Source organism: Motacilla alba, chromosome 18, assembly GCF_015832195.1.
Source record: "Motacilla alba alba isolate MOTALB_02 chromosome 18, Motacilla_alba_V1.0_pri, whole genome shotgun sequence".
Lineage (NCBI taxonomy): Eukaryota > Metazoa > Chordata > Aves > Passeriformes > Motacillidae > Motacilla > Motacilla alba.
Window position 1 is genome coordinate 11424287 of NC_052033.1, and position 22346 is coordinate 11446632.

General features: G+C 61.0%; 3 protein-coding genes across 6 annotated transcripts in view; 1 reads left to right on the forward strand and 2 right to left on the reverse strand.

Moving 5' to 3' along the window:
- Positions 1-735: 735 nt before the first annotated feature.
- On the reverse strand, positions 736-7932 carry GAA (alpha glucosidase). The gene is made up of 19 exons (XM_038157199.1): positions 7462-7932; positions 7087-7232; positions 6389-6554; positions 5191-5287; positions 4989-5108; positions 4537-4655; positions 4295-4426; positions 4072-4182; positions 3819-3932; positions 3619-3703; positions 3422-3539; positions 3110-3243; positions 2864-3015; positions 2585-2733; positions 2356-2497; positions 2058-2156; positions 1728-1892; positions 1408-1560; positions 736-1177 (listed from the first exon to the last, which is right to left on the reverse strand). The coding sequence occupies exons 1-19, from the start codon at positions 7840-7842 to the stop codon at positions 1118-1120; spliced, it is 2643 nt and encodes an 880-aa protein (XP_038013127.1). The 5' UTR covers positions 7843-7932; the 3' UTR covers positions 736-1117.
- A 135-nt stretch (positions 7933-8067) lies between these two features.
- On the reverse strand, positions 8068-19469 carry CCDC40 (coiled-coil domain containing 40). 2 transcript variants are annotated; one of them, XM_038157198.1, is made up of 18 exons: positions 19451-19469; positions 18313-18385; positions 18042-18202; positions 17528-17611; positions 16607-16826; positions 16088-16245; positions 15148-15270; positions 14653-14774; positions 13688-13931; positions 13418-13600; positions 12283-12528; positions 11554-11767; positions 10644-10813; positions 10438-10529; positions 10004-10124; positions 9191-9373; positions 8816-8974; positions 8068-8424 (listed from the first exon to the last, which is right to left on the reverse strand). In XM_038157198.1, exons 1-18 carry the CDS (start codon positions 19466-19468, stop codon positions 8179-8181), a joined length of 2817 nt encoding a protein of 938 aa, XP_038013126.1. In that variant the 5' UTR covers position 19469; the 3' UTR covers positions 8068-8178. The 2 variants fall into 2 exon arrangements, with proteins under 2 accessions (XP_038013126.1, XP_038013125.1); XM_038157197.1 differs by lacking the exon at positions 19451-19469 and having other exon boundaries at positions 18313-18897.
- Positions 19470-19569: 100 nt separating this feature from the next.
- TBC1D16 (TBC1 domain family member 16) overlaps positions 19570-22346 on the forward strand; it is a 30658-nt gene continuing 27881 nt past the window's right edge. For 2 of the 3 annotated variants that reach the window (XM_038157398.1, XM_038157399.1), the window contains exon 1: positions 19570-19871. The gene's annotated coding sequence lies outside the window, so the exon portion shown is untranslated. The remainder of the gene's footprint in view (positions 19872-22346) is intronic. The other variant, XM_038157400.1, reaches the window with a different exon arrangement.

Here is a 22346-nt window from a genome sequence, read left to right on the forward strand (position 1 = left end):
CCCTGGGACCCCACCTGTGCCCCAACAGTGCCGTGATCCCATGGGACCCCACCTGTGCCCCAAACAGTGCTGTGCTCCTGTGGGACCCCACCTGTGCCCCAAACAGTGCTGTGCTCCTGTGGGACCCCACCTGTGCCCCAAACAGTGCTGTGCTCCTGTGGGACCCCACCTGTGCCCCGACTGCTGCACTGCCCTGGGGCATGGACCCCACCTGTGCCCCAAACAGTGCCGTGATCCCATGGGACCCCAGCTGTGCCCCACAGTGCTGTGCTCCCCTGGGACCCCACCTGTGCCCCAACAGTGCTGTGCTGCCCTGGGGCATGATGGGCAGGTCCCAAATCTCAGTGACAGCACGAGGCTCTGCCCTCTGCTGCCCACACCGCCTGGCCCCAGAGCACTGAGGGATTCCTTGGCTTTTACCCAGAGGAGCCGAAGGGCCAAGCTGCCCCTCAATAAAGTCTCTGGAGCATAAGGCTCCATTTTCAGCTGGAGCTGAGCACACCCCTGCAGCAGCCCCCAGCTTGAAGGCAGCAGGACAGGCCAAGGGCCCCTGTGGCACAGCCAGGGCTGCAGGAACAGCTGGGCACCCCCAGTGCTCAGAGAAATGGGGAGAGGCCTCAAGGGGCACAGGGGGTCCCACTGGAGACCTCCAGGCAGGGACAGGGCCGGGGTGTCCCAGCCGGGGACAGGGGGCTGAGCACATTCAGGACCAGGAGAGGGGACAAGGACACGGCCTGGGGCTGCTCCCAGCAAACAGCAGCTTTATTCACAGTACTGCTCCCTCAGCCCCTGCACAGCTTCCTCCCCAAAACCGCAGCCAGGAAACTCCCTGCAGTCTGTGCCCCAGTTACCAGTGCCCCAGAGTAACTGGTTGGCTGTCTCACAAGGCACTTGGGTCTTTTTCCCCTGATTTGATGATGGTGAGATTTTCCCTGTCCCTGGGGGCAGTGCAAGGCCCCCCTCCCTCTGCCAGTCCAGTGCACACCCCTCCATCGATGCCCAGAGGGAGAACAGGGCCCAGGAGCGTGGGAAGAGCAGGGCAGCTCGGGGTGCAGGGGACAGATTTGGCCGTGGATTCCAGGCAGCAGCACAGCCTCTCCCCGTGACCCACGCTGGCTCAGGACCAGGAGATCACAAACTGCTCCCACATGGGCAGCGACACAGGCACTCTCAGCACCTGAGGGGAGAAGGAAGGTGAGAGGCAGCCAGGAGGGAGCCCAGCAGTGTCAGAGCCCAGGGGAGTCCTGCCCCTCGCAGAGCCACGGCCTGGCACAGTCCCGGTCCCACAGATCCCTCGGGAAGGGTGCCAAGGCCCGTGCTGTGCCATCGCTGGGGCCAGACCCTTCAGCTGTGCTCCGGGTCCCTTCCTGGCCACCCCCCCTGCCCAGGCTGGGAGCCAGCCCTCACCTGGGTGTCACTGCGGTAGGAGAAGTCGCTCACGATGGCCCCGTTGGCCAGGACTCGCCGGGGAGGGCTGGTGACCCCCAGCACGGTGACAGCCTCCAGCAGCACCCCGTCCAGGTGGGCGCTGGCCCGCAGCAGCTGGCTGAGCACGGCGTCCTGGGCACACGGGGATGGCGCCCTGTGCTCCCAGCTCTCAGCCACCCCGCGGGCACCCGGGGCTCCTCCGGGTGTCCCACCCCACCTGCCAGCCACTGAGCAGACCCAGGTGTGCCAGGGCCGCCAGGAGCCCGGCCCAGCCCCTGCCAGCAGCTCCCCGTGCTCACGTTGGAGGCCAGGAAGAGGATCTCGGTGTAGTCGCCCCTCTCAAAGCTCTCCCAGCTCTCCCCATCGTCCCAGAACAGCTCTCCCCTGGCGAAGCCGTCCGGGGTCAGCGCCACCACCAAGGCCATGCCCTTCCCACGGGACTGGGCGGTGCTGAAGGCGGGCTCCTGGGGCACGGGGCAGGCACAGCTCGGGGCACTGTCACGGCCGTGTCCCCAGCCCTGCAGCCAGGGCTCCCGTGACATTGTCCCGGCAGCGGTGTGGGCGCCGCCGCCCTCCCAGGCCGCTCAGACGGGTCACCGCGGTGCCACCACGGAGCAGGGGGGACTCACCTGCAGGGGCAGGATGTGCCCTGCACGGACGTGGACGTTGATGGTGTCCAGGGGCGCCGGCAGGAGGATCCACTGCCCTTTGCTGTGGATGGTGGAGTCCTACACGGGCACAAAGAGAGGGGAGAGCGGGCACAAGGTGCCACACGGCAGAGGGGCCCAGCTCGGCGCCAGAGCCCTCAAATGGCCACCAGCAAAGGTGGGGAGGCAGATACCCATACGCGGCCCCGGGGGGCTGGTGGGACGCGGGAACGGGCACGAGGCGCCACAGCAAAGCCCCCCGTGGCACAGGAGCACCCACCCCTGCCAGGCTGTACCACGTCCCCGCCGGGAAGTAGCCGCTGACTTTGGTCTGTCCTGCCTCCAGCACGGGGGTGACGAGCAGCCCCCCGCCCCACAGCAGCTGGCGGTCCACGGCCCAGGTGTTGGGGTCGGTGGGGAACCTGCGGAAGGAGGGGAGGGAGGGAGGGAGGGCAGCGCCGGGAGAGCCCGCGGGCGCGTCCCGCTGAGCCCCGCGGGCTGGCACTCACTCGAGGAACAGCGGCCGTGCCACGGTGTGCCCGGCGCTGTGAGCCCGGTGGAACAGCGTGTACAGGAAGGGCAGCAGCGAGTAGCGGAGGCGCAGGGCGCTCCTCATGGCAGCCTGCGCGGGCGGGCTGAAGGCAAAGGGCTCCTGCGGCTGCGGAACGGCCCCGGGGGACGCTCAGCCCACGCGGGGAGGGACCGAGGGCGCATCTCGGGGATGCGGGGTGGACTCTCCCGGCACTGGGGCGCGCAGCCCCGCGGCTGAACCGGCCACCAGGGCTCACCCGGGTGCCGTGGTCGTTGTGGTTCCTCATGAAGGGGTAGAAGGCGCCCAGCTGGGTCCAGCGCACGCACAGCTCCTCGCTGGTGTTGCCCAGGAAGCCGCAGATGTCGGCACCCACCAGCGGCACCCCAAAGAGGTTGAAGAGCAGCACCTCTGCAGAGGGCACAGAGGGCACCGGGGAGCCCCTGGCTGTGGGGGCGAGGGGGAAGCAGGGCCGTGGGTGCAGGCCCAGTGCCCCACAGCCTACCTGGAATGGAGTAGTAGAGCTGCTCCCAGTCGCTGCCAACGTCCCCCGTCCAGTGCCCGGCGTAGCGCCCGTGCCCGGCGAAGGTGGAGCGTGAGATGACGAAGGGACGCTTGCCCCGGACCCTCAGCAGAGCACTGGGAGTGGGAGGGCTCTGCTCAGCACCCCCCGAGCTGGGGAAGGGGCTCAGGGCTCCCACAGTGCCCTGTGTTCCACACCGAACCCTCACCCACCACCCACGCCTGCCCACGCTGGGGCTCTCCCAGCTCTGCAGCCCCCGCAGGTGCAGGAGCTGTGGAGGAGCCCCAGGCTCACTTGTGGGAGGCGATGGCCTCGGTCAGCCCGTACAGGCTGTGCAGGTTGTAGTGAGAGGACAGGTACTGCTGGCTGGAGGCACAGATGGTCCCGGCCTGCAGGCGTCCCCCGAACACACCTGCAGGGGAGAGGAGCAGCTCGGAGCATCCCCCGGGCTCCTCCAGAGCCCTGGGCAGGGCTGGAACCCACTCCCCTACCTGGCACGTAGGGGGGATGCTCCAGGTTGTTGTCGGGGCAGCCATCCTGGGAGCCCTCCACGAAGTTGGACGGCTCGTTCATGTCCTGGGAGGGAAGGACAGCACAGGACAGGACAGGACAGGATGGCCTCACTGCTGCGCCGGGGCCCAGCAGAGCGCAGGGCAGAGCCAGGGCCAGCAGCTGCAGCAGGGCCACTCACAAGCCACATGCCATCGAAGGGCACTTGTTCGTGGAAGTCCTTCACCATGTCGTGCCACCACTCGTGGGTCTCCGGGTTGGTGAAGTCCGGGAAGGCCGTGGGGCCCGGCCAGACCTGCGGGAGGGAGAGCGCTGGGCAGAGCCCCACCTTCCACCACGGCCCCCCAGAGGTTCCTCTCCCCGTCTCGGGGTCCTGCTGCCCCAGCCCCGCTCGAGCCCCGTCCCTGGTCCCCGGGGCTGCTGCCCACACGCACCTTCCCGATCAGGGGCTGCCCCGTGGCGTTTCGGATGAACACCCCTCGCTTCAGCCCCTCGTCGTAGGGCTTGTAGGTGCCGGGGGGCCCCGAGCTGCTGATGCCTGCATCCTGGAGGGGCACAAAGCCAGGGCTTTAGCAGCAGCAGCAGGGAACGGCCGGCCCTGCCTTCACTGGTGCCCTGGGGCAGCTGAAGCTGTGCCAGCCTGCCCGTGCAACTCACCACAATCATGATGTACCTCAGCCCGAGGCTGTGGAAGTCCCGCACCATCTCTGGGTAGTCCTTGAAGCTTTCCTTGTTGAAGGTGAAATCCCTCTTGGCATCTGCGTAATCCAGGTCGTTCCACTGCACGTCCTGCGGGTGCAGGCACCGGTGCTCGGCCAGGAGCCACGTGCTGCCCTGGGACCCCCACCCCAGGGGCTCCCAGCAGCCCCCCACGGCCCCCGGGAGCAGCCCGGACCTACCAGGGGGAAGCGGGCTGCCGTCATGTTGGCCACCACCTGCCGGGTGATGTCGGTGGAGGAGTAGCCCCAGCGGCACAGGTGGAAGCCCAGGCCCCAGTACGGGGGCATGAAGGGGAACCCTGGAGGGAGGAGGGTGGGTGCTGGCAGGGATGGCCCAGTCCTGTGCCATCTCAGAGCCCTGCCGTGCCACCCCAGAGCCCTACCGTGCCATCCCAGAGCCCTACCATGCCACCCCAGAGCCCTGTGTGCCACCCCAGAGCCCCGCTGTGCCACCCCAGTCCCCCTGTGCCACCCCAGAGCCCTGCTGTGCCACCCCAGTCCCCCTGTGCCACCCCAGAGCCCTGCTGTGCCAGCCCAGAGCCCTGCTGTGCCACCCCAGAGCCCCCCTGTGCCACCCCAGAGCCCCACTGTGCCACCCCAGGGCCCTGCCATGCCACGTGGCTCAGCCGTACCAACCACATCCAGGTACTGCCGCACCACGCTCTTGGGGTCGGGGCCCAGGAAGATGTAGAAGTCCAGGATCCCCCCCGTCGTGCGCCAGGTCAGGGCCGGGCTGGGCTGCAGGAGCACGTCTGGGGAAGCGCAAGTGCCAGGGGAGGAAGCTGAGGATGAGGACAGGGCCAGGCCCGCGCCCGGCGCCCTCACGGGACTCACCCATGGCGTTGCTGTTCAGCAGAAAGACCCCGTGGGCCGAGCCGTCGTCCTCCATCACCAGGTAGAAAGGGTGGGAGCCGTAGAGGTTGACGCGGGGCTGGAGTAGGGCACGGTGTGGGGCCGGTGAGGCTCTGCTGGAGACCCCCACAGCCCCCCGACCGCCCCCACCTCCGGTCAGGAGCCCTGGCCTCAAACCCAGGGCTGTGCTGCCAAACTGTCACCTCAGCTGAGCCCTGCCCTGAGCCAGAGCCCGGCGAACACTCCCAGGCAGCACAGAGCCCTGGAGGAACAAACCTGGGCAGCACAGAGCCCTGGAGGAACAAACCTGGGCAGCACAGAGCTCCAGGGACAAACCTGGGCAGCACAGAGCTCTGGGGAACAAACCTGGGCAGCACAGAGCTCCGGGGAACAAACCTGGGCAGCACAGAGCCCCGGGGACAAACCTGGGCAGCACAGAGCTCCAGGGAACAAACCTGGGCAGCACAGAGCCCCGGGGACAAACCTGGGCAGCACAGAGCTCCAGGGAACAAACCTGGGCAGCACAGAGCTCCAGGGAACAAACCTGGGCAGCACAGAGCTCCAGGGAACAAACCTGGGCAGCACAGAGCTCCAGGGAACAAACCTGGGCAGCACAGAGCCCCGGGGACAAACCTGGGCAGCACAGAGCTCCGGGGACAAACCTGGGCAGCACAGAGCTCCAGGGAACAAACCTGGGCAGCACAGAGCCCTGGAGGAACAAACCTGGGCAGCACAGAGCCCCGGGGAACAAACCTGGGCAGCACAGAGCTCTGGGGACAAACCTGGGCAGCACAGAGCTCCAGGGAACAAACCTGGGCAGCACAGAGCCCTGGAGGAATAAACCTGGGCAGCACAGAGCTCCAGGGAACAAACCTGGGCAGCACAGAGCTCCAGGGAACAAACCTGGGCAGCACAGAGCTCTGGGGACAAACCTGGGCAGCACAGAGCCCCGGGGACAAACCTGGGCAGCACAGAGCTCCAGGGAACAAACCTGGGCAGCACAGAGCTCCGGGGACAAACCTGGGCCTGGGGACAGGGCTGCCATGGGCTTGTCCAGAGTTCTGGCCGAGGCCCAGAGCTGAACCAGCACACACACATCTCCCCAGCCCCAGGAGAGGCCACGGGGCCACCCCGGGAGCTCAGATGAATCCGTGTCCCTCCCCTCAGCCCCGCTCCGTACCGCGGGCGCCATGTCCCGATTCCAGAGGGTGACCCTGGTCCACGCTGTGTCAAGGAACAGCGGTGTCAGGTGCTCCCCCAGCCCCGAAATGAAATGGGAGGGCAGGGAGGTGGAGATCTGCAGGAACTGATCTGTGAAGAAGAGGGGTGCGACCGTGGTGTTCAGCCTGCGGAGAGAGAGAGGGGGACTCGGCCAACAGCCGGAGGGAGGCACCGAGCTGGGGCCACCGGAGCTGGGCAGGGACACGGGCGCTCACACCACGGGAAACAAAAACAAGTTTTGGCTGAGCTCGGGGATTCCTGGTTCCCTGCCCAGCCACGGAACTGCAGAGGGAGTCAAAGCAAAGCCCCCACAGCCAGCCCACTGCTGTCACCAGTGTCCCAGATGAACAGCAGCATCCCTGCACCGTTCCGGCACTGTGGGGCTCTGCAGGTTTCTATCCCGGCACCGTGGGGCTGTGCAGGATTGCATCCCAGCACTGTGGGGCTGTGCAGGATTGCATCCCAGCACTGTGGGGCTGTGCAGGATTGCATCCCGGCCCCGTGGGGCTGTGCAGGATTGCATCCCGGCACCGTGGGGCTGTGCAGGTTTCTATCCCGGCACCGTGGGGCTGTGCAGGATTGCATCCCGGCACCGTGGGGCTGTGCAGGTTTCCATCCCGACTCCCTCGGGGGCCGAGCGGGCACAGGGGCACTCACAGGACTCTGCCGCCGCTCTGCCGGCACACGACGAGGCCGAAGGGGTCCTGGCTGACCTGCAGCCCGTAGAGCGTGGTCGGGGCTCGGCTGCTCACCCGCGGCGTGGCCAGCGGCACCTCATAGCGCGGCCGGGCCGCGTCCCGGAGCTGCGGGGAGAGCGGTCAGAGCCCGGGGAACGGGCACCGGGCCGGGCCGCGTCCCGGAGCTGCGGGGAGAGCGGTCAGAGCCCGGGGAACGGGCACCGGGCCGGGCCGCGTCCCGGAGCTGCGGGGAGAGCGGTCAGTGCCCCGGGAACGGGCACCGGGCCGGGCCGCGTCCCGGAGCTGCGGGGAAGGCGGTCAGAGCCCGGGGAACGGGCACCGGGCCGGGCCGCACCGTGAAGCGCAGGCGGGCCGGGGTCTCCAGCGCCAGCTCCAGCCGCAGCTCGTCCACAGCTCCGGGCAGGAAGGCGGCGGCCACGCGGCGCAGGCGGGCGGAGAAGCCGCTCTCGGTGGCCGTCAGGTTCTCGGCGCGGTAGCTGCGGTAGCCGCGGGGGAAGAAGCACCAGGGCGGGCCGGGCGCGGCGCGGGGCCCGGGCCCGGGGCTGTAGCAGCAGCCCCGCGCCTCGCAGCCCGCCCGCGACAGGAGCCGCTCGGGGCCGCAGTCGAAGCGGCCGCCCGGGGGCACCGCGCAGGCGGCGGCAGCGGGGCCCCGAGCCGCGGCCGGGAGCAGCAGCGCCAGCAGCAGCGCGGCCGCCAGCGCCGGGCCCGGCCCCATGGCCCGGCAGCGGGGACGCACCGGCACCGGCACCGGCACCGGCACGGACAGCGACAGCGACACCCGGGGCCGGGCCGCCGCCACCCCGGGAAATCGGGGCCACACCGGGGCTGGGCGGGGAGAGGAGGCGGAACTGCTTGCGGCAGAGAAAGTGAAACGTAAACAGAAACGTACCGAGAGAATGACAATGGTACGTCTGAAATAAACAGTGTAATCGGCAAAGTAAACATTAGACCCTGCGCCTGCTTGTTTATTTATTTGTTTGTTTGTTTATTTACAAAGTCTGGAGCCTGTGGGAGAATATAAAAGATACTGCATGTATTTTCCATGTTTCTGTCAGGCTTTCTCCGAGCCGAGCTTGGATCTCAAGGAGTGACTGAGCCACTGCAGAGCCCTTTGGTTCTGGGGCTGCTCCTGCTGGATCTGCTGCACGATGCTGCGAATGGTGTGCAGCCGACCCTCCAGTTTCTCCTGCTGGTTCACGCAGGCCTCTTCAGTGTGGCACAGGGCCTTGTACTTCCCTTGCCTCAGTGCCTGCAGCTGCTTCTGGCGCGCCTGGTGGGCCACAAGCTCCAAGAGGTTCTGAGAAAAGCAAAAAGAGAAGGGGCTGTGACAGCAGGAAAAGCACGGGCAGGACTCGTGTCAGGTGCTGCGACCATCGGGTCGGACGAGGGAAGGACAGTGCTGTGAATTTCCCCCCTGTAACAGCCAAACAGCACCCCCAGCCCCGGAGCTGGAGGGGCACAGACATCACAGAATTCCATAAATCAGAGAAATGCCAACATACTAAGGCAACCCTCGCTAGGACAGGGTTTCAGTACATCCAGCTGGCTCTTGGTGAGCCCCCAAAACGTGCTGAGTTCACGTGTTGCTCTAACACATTACAGCACACCCAGCTGAGGACAGAGCTGGCAGCAGAGGAAACAGCGGGCTCTGAGTGGCTCACATGCTGTAAGGGAGTGCACATGCTCACCCATCGTTTCTCGTTCTGAAGATGTTCCCTGTCCAGGCTGAGGCTCTCGCTCTCAGCCTGGAGCTGGCACACCTCCTGCTGCTTTTCTGAGAAGCTGTCATTGAGGGACTCTTGGATGGTCTCCAGCTCCTGCATGGTTTGGTTGCATTCATAAATGTTCTAGTAAATGGAAGAGAAGGGAACGGCAGGTTTCAGTTCTCTAGTTCAGCTGCACTCCTGACCATCCTCCCAGAACTCATTTTTGGGGGATTTTCAATGAGTGCTTTTCCAAGCCTGCCCCTGTGCTGGCACAGGCTCGCTGCTGTGCTCACTGCTGCTCAGCACAAGGCCAACCCCAGCTCTGGGAGCTCCTGCAGCCCCACTTTCCTTGCTCACCTCCTGGATTTCCCTGATCTTCTTCTTCAGCTCCTCTTTCCTGCTTTGGAAGTCGCTCTTGGTGCTGTGTTTTAATTTGCTCTGAGCCTCTGCCTGGTCTGCAATTGTCTCTCTTTGGGAAACACACGCCTCCATCGCCCGAATCAGCACCTCCTGCTGCTTCTGCAGCTGCCCGTAGCGCACCTGCCGTTTGCCAAGACACAAAGCAGCCTCAAAACCCCAAATGTTTGCCAACAGCACCCCGGGAAGCTGTCCGGGGGGCACTCCCAGCAGCACCAACCAGCACATGGGACATGAGGGACATGAGATTGGGTCCAAGTCCAAAGCTGGTTTGCTGTGTGTGGATCTGGAAGGCAACCTGGATTGTCAACCTCTCTACACCAATACTCGAAATGTTTGAACCTCATTAGCAAGAGCAGAAGCAGAAAAGCAGAAGCATCCTGAGAATGAAGGGGATGAGCTTCTCTGCCAGGAGAGGGAACACTTCCCCAAACCAGTGATTAAAGTGATGCAATGTTTAGTAATCAACACCGCACATGCATCGGGGTCACATCACCAGGTGGCAGACATACTGCAATTTAAATAGATTTCTTGGGAGGATCCAGCTCCTGCTGAGGCTGGCGTGGGGAATGCAGGATGTGTGGGCTGCACGTGCTCAGTTCACTCGAGCTGCAGGGCTTTAGAGTCCCACCCCGGGCCCTGCAGATGCCACTTCTGCAGCCTGTTTCTCATCTCCTGCCTCGTGTTTCAGCCACCCCAAGGCCGAGTACCTCGGGTGGCTTCCCTCCTCAGCCCCCCTTCCCAGTGCCTCACCTGCATCCTGCGAATCTCTGTTTTCATGTCGTGGATCTCGCCGTGTTCCAGCAGAGCATCTGTTGCTTCCCGCATCTCTTTTGCCAGCTGGAACTTCTTCTCCCACAGCAGGATCTGATGCCTTGAGAGAAGAAAGGGGAAGGAAAGAGAAAGTCAGAGCCCCAGTGACCTGCCCGGTGCAGCACGCTCACTGCCAGCGACCGGCAGAGTCTTCCCATTTGGATCCTGGCAACATCCAGCTCGCACATGCTGGAACTGTCAAAGGCAGCATCCTCCCAGCTCCTGCTGCTTCCAGAGACTGCTGGAACACCTTTCAAACATTCATCCCCTTCTCCAGGAAGGCCAGAAGCACAGTGGCTGGTGCCAGGTTTGGTGACTGCAGGAGAATGGGAATGTGGACTCAGTCCCACAGGACGGTGGCACTTGGTACCTACTCTGCTTCTACCAGGCTGTTCAGGAGCCTTTCCTTCTCCTCCGTCAGTTTACTGTGCCTCTCCTGCATCTCCATGGATTCTTTTTCTGCTGCCTACATTTGGGAAGAACAAACAATACAAAGTTGTCAGGCTGAGGTTTTCCAGGATCACTGTTTGCCTGATCAGGAGGCTGAGACCTGGCAATGAGGTGCCAGGTGCCTCAGTACCTTGAGGGACTGCACAAACTCGTTCTCTGTGACAATTCTGCCATTTTGCAGGTCCTCAACGCTGCTGTTGTTCTTTTTGATCAACGTGTTCAACTTTATCAAGTCATTTGACATGTTCTTCATGTGCCGCTCTACATCCTTCTGCTCTTTTATTTCCTGCTGAATTTCATCTACAGGTGAACGGAAAGAAGTCTCAGAATTCCCCTGAGCACTGCGTTGAACACAGACAAGGAGTGACAAATGGCTATCAGAGCTGGCAACACCTCAGGCAGAGCCACCCGTGTCCCACGAAACGATCCCAGCCAAAATGATTTTCCACCAGCTCAAAACCAAAAAAAGTTTTTGAAGGAGACTCCTGTGGGGAAAAGTTGGCTTTGGCCAAGGCAAGTGCAGTCGTTGCTGGGGACATTTACCTACCCACCACCTGCAAACCTCATTTAACAAGTGTGACAGGGGACAGGTCACTCAGGGTCTGACTGCCAGGACAGTAGGACCAGTCCTCACAGGGATAACCAGGGACCAGTCCTTACAGGGATAACCAGGGACCAGTCCTTACGGGAATAACCAGGGACCAGTCCTTACAGAATAACCAGGGACCAGTCCTTACAGGGATAACCAGGGACCAGTCCTCACAGGGATAACCAGGGACCAGTCCTTACAGGGATAACCAGGGACCAGTCCTCACAGGGATAACCAGGGACCAGTCCTCACAGGGATAACCAGGGACCAGTCCTCACAGGAATAACCAGGTGCAATCAGCAGGAGGGCCTGGGCTGTTGGTGTCCTGCTCACACACAGCCAGGAGCACTCTTTGGGGCAGGCCCAGCTTTTCCCATCTGCAGTCTCCCCTCCCTTTCCCCCCTCACAGATGGACATTTTGAGGCAGGGTTGACTTTAGGGAATGACGAACTCTCGAGGCGCAGTTTCCTCTGCTGCATGATGATGCTCTGCTTCTGCAGCGTGTCCAGGGAGGTGACTTGTTCCTCCCTCTCCCGTGTCAGCTTCACCAGCTCCTTCTGCTCGTTCAGCCAGTACTTCTGCAACGCCATCGCCTCCGCGTTGCAATCTTCTATCTGCTTGTTCAGCTTGTTGATCTCAATCTCCAGCGGGCCCAGCTCTTGCCCCTGTGTGAGAGCAAAGCTGGGCTCAATCAGGCAGAAGCTGCCCAAGTTGTTTACAGCCTCTGGACACTCCAAAGTTTGCAGAGGATGTGCCACAGGACTCATTTCCCCATGGGTATCCATAAGGTCTCACCCTGCCAGGGACAGATCTGGGAGTGACCCCAGCAGGGCCAACCCTCAAACGAGTGAAATCTCACTGCCTGCCCCATTCCCCCCAGTGTTTGCAGACCTTTCCAACAAGATCCTATTTACTCGTTGATGCCATTTGACATTTTCGTCAGGCGCAGGCAGGTCCCTGAGGGATCTGTGCCAGGCACGCCCTCATTTCACAATTCCCTCTCTGCATTATGAGCTGATAAACAGAAACACCTGCATTAACCAATGCAGCTTCTAAATCACACTGCTGTCACCTGAATGTTTGAAATACCCAGCACTTAACACAGTCACATTGATCAGGGACATCTGCGGCCACCACAAAGAATGAAATCAAAACTGGGCTGAAACACACAAGTACCTACCCCCTGCTGAGAAAGAAGCATCTCCAGCTTCTTGTTGTACAGGCAGATGATCCCCCCCTTCCTCTCAGCCAGGATCCTGGACTTTGCAATCTCGTTTTCCTGGCAGGTGATCTGTTCGTTCACATTTTTTATCTCCTTGTCCACCTCACGGAGCGTTTTTTGGTGAACTGTCAGCCTGCAGCTGGTGTTGGTTGCGTTCAGAATAATCTGGGCCACATCGTTCTCAACCTTGTAAAAATGCAGCTCCTGGGAATATCAAGAGAGAAAACACATCACTGTCCCCAGCAGCCCCTCGTGGGTTGTAATGCCACTTGTCCAGAGCAGGAGTCAGGGGACTGAGATTCTACTCCCAGGTCTGCACCACAAGCCACAAGCTGCTGACCCTCTGTGTGTCTTTGCCTCTCCATGATTGCCAGGCCATGCAGTATCTACCTGTCCCACACAGCTGTTGAAAAGCACTAAGGAGCCTGAACATTCCAAAACCCTTTCAGAGACCTCACTCAGCCCTTCTGCAGTGCCCCCTTGCCCAGCTGGCTCCAGTTACCTGCCACCACACCAGGACATCACGGCATTGTCCCCTCTCCAGCACGCCTGGCACCCACACCTCCAGCAGCACAGCCCCCACAGGTGTGAGAAGGGCTGGGCTGAGCTTTCTCATCCTTCTAAGGGATGCAGTTCTACATCCCAGAGACAGCAGCTTATCATGGATTAAAGACTGGGCTGTTGGACTGGTTGAACAGTTGGACTGTTCCCTGGATCTCCCTCAGAACTGAGAGCTGCCTGCATCCCGTTCCATGAATTACAGAAATAAAAATTAGTTACAATTGGATTAGAGAAGTGCCACATGGCCGTTGTTTTTCTTGAGTACATAAGAAATGCCAGCACTGTATAGTGAATACTCCCAGGAGCCATCGTGGTGCCCCATTTTTGAGTAAAGGACAGTGTGTTTTGTGTCAGGCTCTCTCACACACACCAGAATCCTGCAATAAGATCACAGGGAGAGCCAGACTGGAGAGGCAAACTCAGCAGAGCTTCAAGGCAGGCCTGAAACCAGGACAAAGTCACCGACGAACCCTGCTGGGGACCCAGTGCTCCAGGGGCTCCTTCCCTGCCCTCCCGAGGGGGGATGCCATACCAGGTCGCTTTTTCTGTTCCGAAGCTTTTCAGCCAGCTGGGAGAAGTGCTTTGCAACTTTGCTGGATATCCTCTGGTCCTGGAGCTTTGCCATGATTTCACTCTCTAGCTGCTCCTTGGCATAAGTTCCCTTCTCCAGAGCCTTACTGATGGACAGCAGCTCGTTCAGGTGAGCAGCCTGCTCCTGAAGGGTGGGAAGACAGACACAGGATCGCTACAACTGCCTGAGGAAGGGCATTCAGCTCAAGGATTCAAAAGGATTCGTATTCACCGTCCTGGTCCTGCTGAGGGCCTCCTCTGTCTCCTGGAGAACACGAGTGTAGGTGCCAGTCTGAACCTGCAGGGCCTCCTGCTCCAGCAGGCACCGGGCAATCAGTCTCCTTGTCACACTGGCATCGTTCTGGGAGCGGGTCAGGAGCCTGACCAGGCTCTCATTCTTCTCCTCCTCTTTCCTGATGGACTTCCCACAGCCATGGATGTCCCCTTCCAGGGACTTGAGGTCACGTCTGTAGTTGCTGGAGGGGCAAAGAGGATGGAAAGTCATCACAGGGATTGGTGCTGAACAGCCACCCCCAAATTCCTCTTTTCAAACACGTTATTGCAGCAACAACTGCCCAAGAAGGGAGAGGTTTGTGAGGGCTCGGCTGCAGTGACAGTGCAGAGTCAGCAGGAGATGGACGGAGACATGAGGATTTGAAAGTAAATGTGTGTAGGGAAATGGATTCCTTCTTTCAGTACTGTCCCAGCCCCCATTCCCACCAGGATGTCACCATCTAAAAGCAGATTGTTTGTTCTCAGAGAATCAGTCAAGCTTTAAGGCTCATGAGCAAATAAACACTTCCTCTGGCAATACAGGGAGGCTCTCCTGAACGTTTCCAGAGGCCTCACAAAACCCTGATAATGAGAGACAAACCCTTCCTGACATCCAGGCCAGGAATAAGAAATGTTGCAAAGGTGAGAGAACTCTTTTAAAGGAATAAAACACGATCATAAGAACCCTAAGCTGCAAGAACCCCCCACATTCCGAGGGAGAGATGTGGTTAGGATAAAGAAAGCAGCAACAAAGAAAAGTGCTTCTCATCCTTTAAACTGACCGTGTACTTCAGAGCAGGAACTTGTTCTGCCCTGCCCACTCAGTGCCAAACCCCACGGGAGCCTGAACCCCACTGGAATCCCCTTCTGGAGCCCCTCCTGCCCCAGTCTGAGGTGTCCTCAGGGGCTGGTCTCAGACCCTACCTCAGCAGCTCCTGAGTGACAACATAGGCCTCATCTCTCTGCTTCATTCCAGCCAAGCTGCTGTTCCAGTGCTCCATCAGCTTCTTTTTCTCCATGTTAATAGCCTGGACCTCCAGGCCAGCCTGGGGAACAGAGAGATGGCAGGCAGGCTGAATCTACATTGTGTTTAAAAAATAATTGTGTCCCAATACAATTTTTTTCTTTTCCTGTTCATAACGTGCTGAGCAGGATCAGCTTCAACTCCGTGGCTGGTTCATTTCTCAGCAGCCCACAGAGCACAGGTCTGCCTGGAAAAACTGCTGAGAAGGGCAGGAGGAAGTGATTTACAGGCACTTCTTAAGGACAAAGGAAAAGAAAAAAAAAAAGTCCTCATTCTTCCAAACAGGAACAAACTGTGAAACTCTGTCCCACATTGTGCACACCACGTGAGCACGGGCCAAAGGGGTCAGCCCTGCAGAGGGAAATATTAACCCCAAGGGCCAAGTCCCCTCCTACCTCGCTGATGGCCTGCCGGGTCACTTTTGTGTCCTCTGCCTGGGCCACAAGCTGAGCTTCAAACAGAGCAATTTGTTCCTGCAGCTGGTGGACTCTCCTCGTCAGCTGGTCCAGGAAAAGGTCCTGCAGAGGCAAACAGCCCAGGGTGAGCCAGGGAATCTCAGGCTAAACCAGCCGTGTCCTACAGGAATAACACCAGCTCAAAACGGAACGAAACTGGCAGCTGGGTTGGGATGGAGTCCTACTGAGACGTTCCCGTTGGTGCACAAATGGCTCAGCACTGCAGCAGGGATGGCTTGCAGGAGAGTGAAAGCTTGGCTGGCTGTTTATTAGTGCAGTTGCAGCAGTAAATTGAGAGGCCAGCTCTGAAGCCACGATCCCTCCTGTCAGCGCTGAGCTCACCTGTCCAGCTCCTGGGAATGTTAATAATGTAAATTTGAAAACCCTTGGTTAAAAGCCTCCTAAACCCACGGTATTTCAATAGCTTGCAGAGAACTCTGCACGAGCAGCGCCCCGTGGATTGTGTCCTGGGAGGCAGCAGAGGGAGCTCCAGCACCGACTGGCTCTGCTCGTTCCCAAAGTTCACTTTCCGCTGTGAAATTCCGTGATCCAGACTCATTCCCAAGACCTGCACAGGTGATATTTCTTCACTGAATATCCTCCTTCCCCCACACCCCTTCTCCTCGAGTCAAGAGTGATTTACTGTGCTGAGGCTTGCAAACCCTCTGGGCAGTGCTGCTGTCCTGGGGCAGGCAGGGCTTCTCCTCCTCTTCAGAAAAGACTCTGGATTTATTTTTTCTTCAATTATTTGAGAAAAATATCCCCACTCCTCTTCCATGATCCAATCCCTCTAGCCTTCCTCCTGACAAGGTGGCTCATCCTCAAAGACTGACTGCTGGCACCTGCATTCATTTATTTCAAAGACAGCTTTTCCTGGTACCTGTTTTTTCTTCTCCACCTCCGCCTGGATCCTGTCTGCCTCAGCCCTCTTTGCTGACTGTTTCATCAGTAAAAGCCTGTGATGCGTGTCCTGGTCCATGTTCTGCACGTAGAAGAGCTCCAAGGCCAGGTTTTCAACCTGGGTCTGCATGGCAGAAACTGGGGGAACAAGAGGCAAAGTGGTTACAGAGCAGTTTGTTTGTAGGGTACACCTTAAACAGAGATAAAAAGAAAAGAATACAGAAGCTCCTGAAGCAAAACCTCTCAGACATCAGAGGACCAGCCCTCCCCAGCACACATCAGCTTTGGAGTACAGCTCCCCAACCAAAGGCCCTGGCAAGCAATTCCTGGGCTCCCAGCTCACGGAACTCCAGGAGAACCCCTGAAACTTTTCAGTGAGGGCATTATTCCTGATCGATTCTTTTGCTGCATTTTTCAATCCAGTGCTGGCCTTAAACTCCAATTAATTTCTCCACACAGCCCTAGAGTCGGGACACACTGCCAGGACTGCCTGTGTCACCTGTCTTGCGTTCCCCCTCGGTGCTGTGACACATCTCCTGGTGAGCAGCCCTGAGGGCGTGCAGCTCCTGCTCCAGCTGCTGCCGTGCCGCGGCCGCCTGGCCCCAGCGCTGCCGGCTCCTCTGCAGCTCCTGCTCCAGCTGCCCCAGCTGCTGCTGGGCCCCGAAAAGCACCAGCCCCAGCTGCTCCCTCTGCTCCTTGCTGGTCTTCGTGGCTGATCTCTGCAGACACAGGAGGGGACTGTCACCGCGGCATTTTTAGCAAAATCCTTTTGCTAGGATTTTCTTCTCCTGAGAAGCTGGGCAGCCTCGGGAAGGAAACGTGAACAATAACTCTGCTGTGGAATGCAGCAGGTGCTTCTTTGAGTAATTCACGTTTCTACTTAATGACCAACCCAGGGTGCAGCTGGCTCAGCCTCTCTGGGAGTCACAGCCTTTGCTACTCATTCCATTCTATTCCTGTCCAGCCTTCCGATGAATCCTGCCTCTCTATTCCTTCAGTGTAGTTTTAGTTTAGCATTTTTAATAGAATATATAGGATAATATAATAAATCAGCCCTCTGAAACACGGAGTCAGGATTCTCATCCCTTTCCTCGTCCTGGCTGCCTGCAGAGAGCCCCGGGGAGGAGCTGTGTGCCAGCAGCCCGGGCAGGGGGCACAGGAGCCTCTAAAGAGCCCCAGGAGGAGCTGTGTGCCAGCAGCCCGGGCAGGGGGCACAGGAGCCTGCAGAGAGCCCTGGGAGGAGCTGTGTGCCAGCAGCCCGGGCAGGGAGAGCCTCTAAAGAGCCCCGGGAGGAGCTGTGTGCCAGCAGCCCAGGCAGGGGGCTGCGGGGAGGCACAGGAGCCTCTAAAGAGCCCCAGGAGGAGCTGGGTGCCAGCAGCCCGGGCAGGGGGCTGCGAGGGGGCACAGGAGGGCTGGGTACCATTGCCTGCAGCTCCAGGTTCACTTGCTCTATCTGCTTGGTGAGGTAGCTCTTCAGGGCAGCCTGGAATCTTGTCATCAGAGGCTGTAAAGAAGGACAGCATTAGTAAGCTTTGTGGAAAGGGATGATGAAGAGGCCCCAGTGCTACGTCCCCACCCAACCAAACATCTTATTTGTGCCACAGACACCCGTGTGCTCACTTCAGCTACAGTCCCTGCAGCGAGGGAGAGGTGTTACAGAGTGGGGGTTTGAAAAGCAGAGCCGTGCCAGAAGAGCTGCATCTGAGCACACACACTCACTCGTGCTGCAGACTCCTCTTTCAGGGGCACTGCAGGGATCAGTCACCCAGGGCAGCGCTCACTTCTGAGCCTGCAGCTCTGGGGCAAGACTGAGGGGCACACTCAGCAGTCAATACTCTGAAAAAACTGATTCTCACACGGGCAGCTCAACAGCCACCTCACACGCTTCAGAGAAACACAGACACAAAGAACAGCAAGATCTGAAGGCTCCTCACGTGCTCTGGGTCCAGGATGACCAGCTCTGTTTCTCCTTTTTTCGCCCTCTGTTTCCTCCTCTCGGGCTCCTCGGCCGCCTTGTCCCTGCTTTGGCTGCCCTGGTCCCCGGGGAGCTCAGAGCTGGGCCCTGCATGGTGACAGCTGGCTCCTCCATCGCTGCCTGGGCACAGGACGGGAAGGGCAGAGCAGCAGGGTTCATTCCACAGCCCTGTGAGCAACCAGGAGGGGACGCGAGCAGAGCTGTGCCGCAGAGCGTGGCACTGGGGGTACCTGGCTCTGCTGCAGGAGCTCCCGAGGGAAGGGGAGAGGCTCCTCCACCCGGCCGTGGCTGCTCCATGTCACCCTGGGCAGGGGGACGAAGGCTGGTCACGTTCTGCATCAGGGGGTTTTCCCTGAACCATAAACCCCCTTTTCCATCTAAAGCCACGTACCCCTAAAGATCTGCTCATTTTTGCCACGAGACATGGGCAATGCAAAGGACCAGCACAAGGGCCTGGCTCTCCAGCCAGCACTCCCAAAACACAATTCCAGGGTCCCACTTGTGCAGAGGCCAGGAACAGCCCTGCAGCCAGGCTTCTCCTCCTGCAGGCAATGCCTGCGTGCTGCCCCGAGGACAGACTGTCACTGTCACTGCCACTCCTCCCGGGCCTGGCACACTGCCCAGCTGGAGAGCAGAGCAGCACATTGCCCTTTGCAGTCAATTCTAATGCTGGGGTATTTTTTGCCACAGGGCGCAGAAGTTTAATTTAGAAGTTTAATCTCATTTACAAAAACAGCCACCCAGCAAGCCCCGAGGCCGTAGAGATCCTGACAAAACTTCTCCACACCACTCACGGTTCCACGTGCTTCTGCTTCACATCTATCCAAAAAAAATCCCTTACAGATTTATTAAAGAAATTCTTCCAGCCAGCACAACATGTAGCCAAATTATTCTCGCTCTTCTTTCTCTCTTTTTACAGAGAGGGTGAGCAGCGGGACTGGGCACGGGGCACGCACCGGGGAGGCACCGGGCATGTACCGGGCCGGCGGCGGAGGGGACGGGCAGCGCCGGGCTGCAGCGGAACCGGACCGGGCAGTACCGGGACGTGATGGGGGCAACGGAACCGGGACGGGACGGGAGAGGAGGGGACGAGATGGGCGACCCGGGGAGCAGCGGGGCGGACGGGCGGGATGGGATGGGATGGGATGGGATGGGATGGGATGGGATGGGATGGGATGGGACGGGCCGGCACGGCACGGCACGGCACGGCGCGGCGGCGGCGCGGCACGGCACGGCACGGCGCGGCACCGCACGGCACGGCACGGCGCGGCACGGCACGGCACGGCACGGCACGGCACGGCACGGCACGGCACGGTGCGGGCCGGCGGAGGAGCCCCGGGGCTCAGGCCCGGCCCGGCCCGGACTCACCCGCGGCGGCGCCGCCATGTTCCCGTTGCCAGGCAACGCGTCAACACCCGCTCACGTGACCGCCCGGGCCGCACCACCGCCGCCCGCGGGGGGGGGGGGGGGGGGGCGGGGGGGCTCGGGCCGCACCATCCCCGGCGCGCGGGGGGGCTCGGGCCGCGCTCCGTCCCCCGGCAGCCCCGGTTCCGCCCGCGGGGCCCGGTACCGGCACCGGGCGGGTCCCCGGGGCTCTCCTCGGGCCGAGCAGCCCCGGGCCGGGCGGACGGGCGGGGCCGCCGGGAGGGCACGGCCCCGCGGGCCGGACGGAACGGGCGGCGGCGGCGGCGGCCCCGCGCAGGGCCGGGAGCGGCGGCGGCGGCGGCGGCGGCTCCGAGCCCGCCCCGGGCTGGGCAGCGCCGGAGCTTCCCCGGGCTCGTCTGTGCCGGTACAGCGGGGCCGGGCCGGGCTGGGGCGGGGGGGCAAGGGGCGGGTGATCCTGTAGCGCTGCCCCGGGACCGCCGGGCCCGGCACCGGGATCCTGCCGGTATCCGGCACCAGGATCCTGCCGGTACCCGCGCAGGTCCGGGTTTGGTCCCGCTCTTTGTCCGCCCTTCCCACGGCGGAGCCCGCGGACGGCGGCGGGAGTGGGCGCGTGCTCCGGGAGAACGGGAGCTTGTCCGGGGGTCGGGATCCTATCCGGGGGTCGGGATGCCGTCCGGGGGTTGGGATCCTAGCCGGGAGTCGGGATTCTATCCGGGGGTCGGGATGCCGTCCGGGGATCGGGATGCTCTCCCGGGGTCGGGATGCTGTCCGGGGCTGGGATGCCGTCCCGGGGCTGGGATGCCGTCCGGGGGTCGGGATGCTGTCCCGGGGGTCGGGATGCCGTCCAGGGCTGGGATGCTGTCCCGGGGTCGGGATGCTGTCCGGGGGTCGGTATCCTATCCGGGGGTCGGGATGCTGTCTGGGGGTCGGGATGCTGTCCGGGGGTCGGAATGCTGTCCCGGGGGTCGGGATGCTCTCCCGGGGTCGGGATGCTCTCCCGGGGTCGGGATGCCGCTGGTGGAAATCGAAATAGTTCCTAAAGTTTCTCTTCTTTCAGTGTGGCTCTGTGCAGCTTGGGGTGTTTCAATGTTTTCCTTCCTTTTGGGGACCTGGTCTCCTCCCAGGTGACCCCAACATCCGCCTGAGCCCTGGTACCCGCGGGGAGGGTGGCTGGAGGATCATGGACAGGGGTTTGAGGAGCAGGCAGGGCTTGTGGCGTGCTGCTGACACTCTGTAAGATAACTCGGCTGCTTCCTCTGCGAGCTCTGCCTTTTCGGGTCTCGGGCTCGTCTCGCAGAGGTGCTTTGTTCTTAGCTGCTGCTGGATAGGAGCAGGAAGGGAAGTCTGGGTGTCCGAGTGGCAGAGCTGCTGCGTGGTGGGATGTGTGTGCTCTGGGAACAGAGCTTGCAGTCAGCTCACAGCTCACAGGGGCCCTGATCCAGCTCCTGGGGTTCGAGCTGCTGGCTCTTGAGGATCGAGTCCTGAGGGTGTTATCAGGACAGCAACAGGATGTTGGAAATAAAAAGCCATAAAAGCGTTTCCTGCGGCCCGAGCAGTGCAGACAAGTGACGTGGAAAGCTGCTAAACCAGGGCCAGAGGGACGTGTGGCACGCACGGTGTCCCGCCGACGGCGTGCGCTGTCGGTGAGTTTGGTGCTGGGGATGGGTGAGTTTTGTTTGCCTTTTGTTTGCTTTGTGTTTGCTTTCTGATGCCTGGGCAGGTGTGGCTGGGAGCAGCCAGCCCTGCCACAGCATTCCCTTTCCCTTTTTCCCCCCTGGAGTCGCAGCCCTGCGGGATTCAGGCTGCTGCAGGATTCAGGCTGCTGCAGGATTCAGGCTGCTGCCCCTTTTTTACCTGCTCGGCTGAGCAAAGGCAGTCCCCCTGTAGCGGGTGCATTTGGAATCGTGGGGGTTTGGGAATTGTGGAGAGCTGTTCCCTTCCCTTTGCTCTCGCTCCGTGGGCCGCTGCTGCTCCAGCAGGGCAGCAGTGAAACACTTCTTGGTGACCTACATAGTTCTCCCCGTGAGATGGGATGACTTCAGAGTGGCTCCCCGTGGTAAACGCTTTTCCTTCATTTGGCTGGATGCTCCTAACTGGCTCCAGCGTGGGGAGGAGTTTGGAAAGCTTCTCTCTTTTTATTCCCAATGTGGAGGTGCTGTGGTAGAAGGGAAGGTCGGACGAGGCTCTCTTGGGCCTGTGGAGGGGCAGAGGTGAAGTGAGTGACCAGCTGAGGGTGGCACAGCAGATCCACTGGGGCACTGGAGCCAGCTGAGTGCCCACTGCAGGCTGCCATGCTCCAGGTGCTGGAGACTCCCAAACATGGCATTGCTGTTCCCAGGAGGGGAAAGAGGCAGGAGCTGTGCAGGGCCTGAGCCCCACCGCCGCAGCGACTCCGCATCCTCAAACACGTAAAATCCAATTCAAGCTGTTGAGGGCGAGGAAGAAAACCAGCCTGTTGCGTTCTCTTCCCAAAGACATTCCATACTCTAATGTGGCGCTGCCGTTTGACAGCTGGTGTTGCTGGCCGTGCCCAGACACGCTGCGGGTCTCGGGTGTCGCTTCCAGAGCCCTGCAGCTCAGTTTTGTGGCTCGTGAAGCCGTGTGCCCCGCGAGCCAGAGCTCAGCCCTGCAGCTGGGGCTGCTGCCAGCCCGGGCTGCTGGCCCTGCTCCGGGCTGGGCTCCTCAGGGACAGGAGCGGGGTGCCCCCGGTGCCCCCGGTGCCCGGAGATGTGCCAGGGGTGTCACTGTGTATCCCGGGATATGCAGGATGTGCCAGGGGTGTCACTGTGTATCCCGGGATATGCAGGAACCTCCAGCAGCTGCAGGCAGCAGCGTTGGGTGCAGCAGCAGTGCCAGGTGAGGGGCTTGTGCCAGGGCA

Bases quoted from the DNA above. Each gene is read 5' to 3' on its own strand.
- CCDC40 (XM_038157197.1), bottom strand. From the start codon at position 18,421: ATGCAGAACGTGACCAGCCTTCGTCCCCCTGCCCAGGGTGACATGGAG. The intron at 13,601-13,687 runs GTGAATACGAAT...CCCACCCTTCAG, and splicing joins CCCTCAGCAGGACCAGGACG to GAGCAGGCTGCTCACCTGAA. The intron at 12,529-13,417 runs GTATGGCATCCC...TGATATTCCCAG, and splicing joins GGAACAGAAAAAGCGACCTG to GAGCTGCATTTTTACAAGGT.
- GAA (XM_038157199.1), bottom strand. From the start codon at position 7,842: ATGGGGCCGGGCCCGGCGCTGGCGGCCGCGCTGCTGCTGGCGCTGCTG. The intron at 6,555-7,086 runs GTGAGTGCCCCT...CTCTCTCCGCAG, and splicing joins CAGAGCGGCGGCAGAGTCCT to GCTGAACACCACGGTCGCAC. The intron at 4,427-4,536 runs GTAGGTCCGGGC...CTGCACCCGCAG, and splicing joins CGGCAGCCCGCTTCCCCCTG to GACGTGCAGTGGAACGACCT.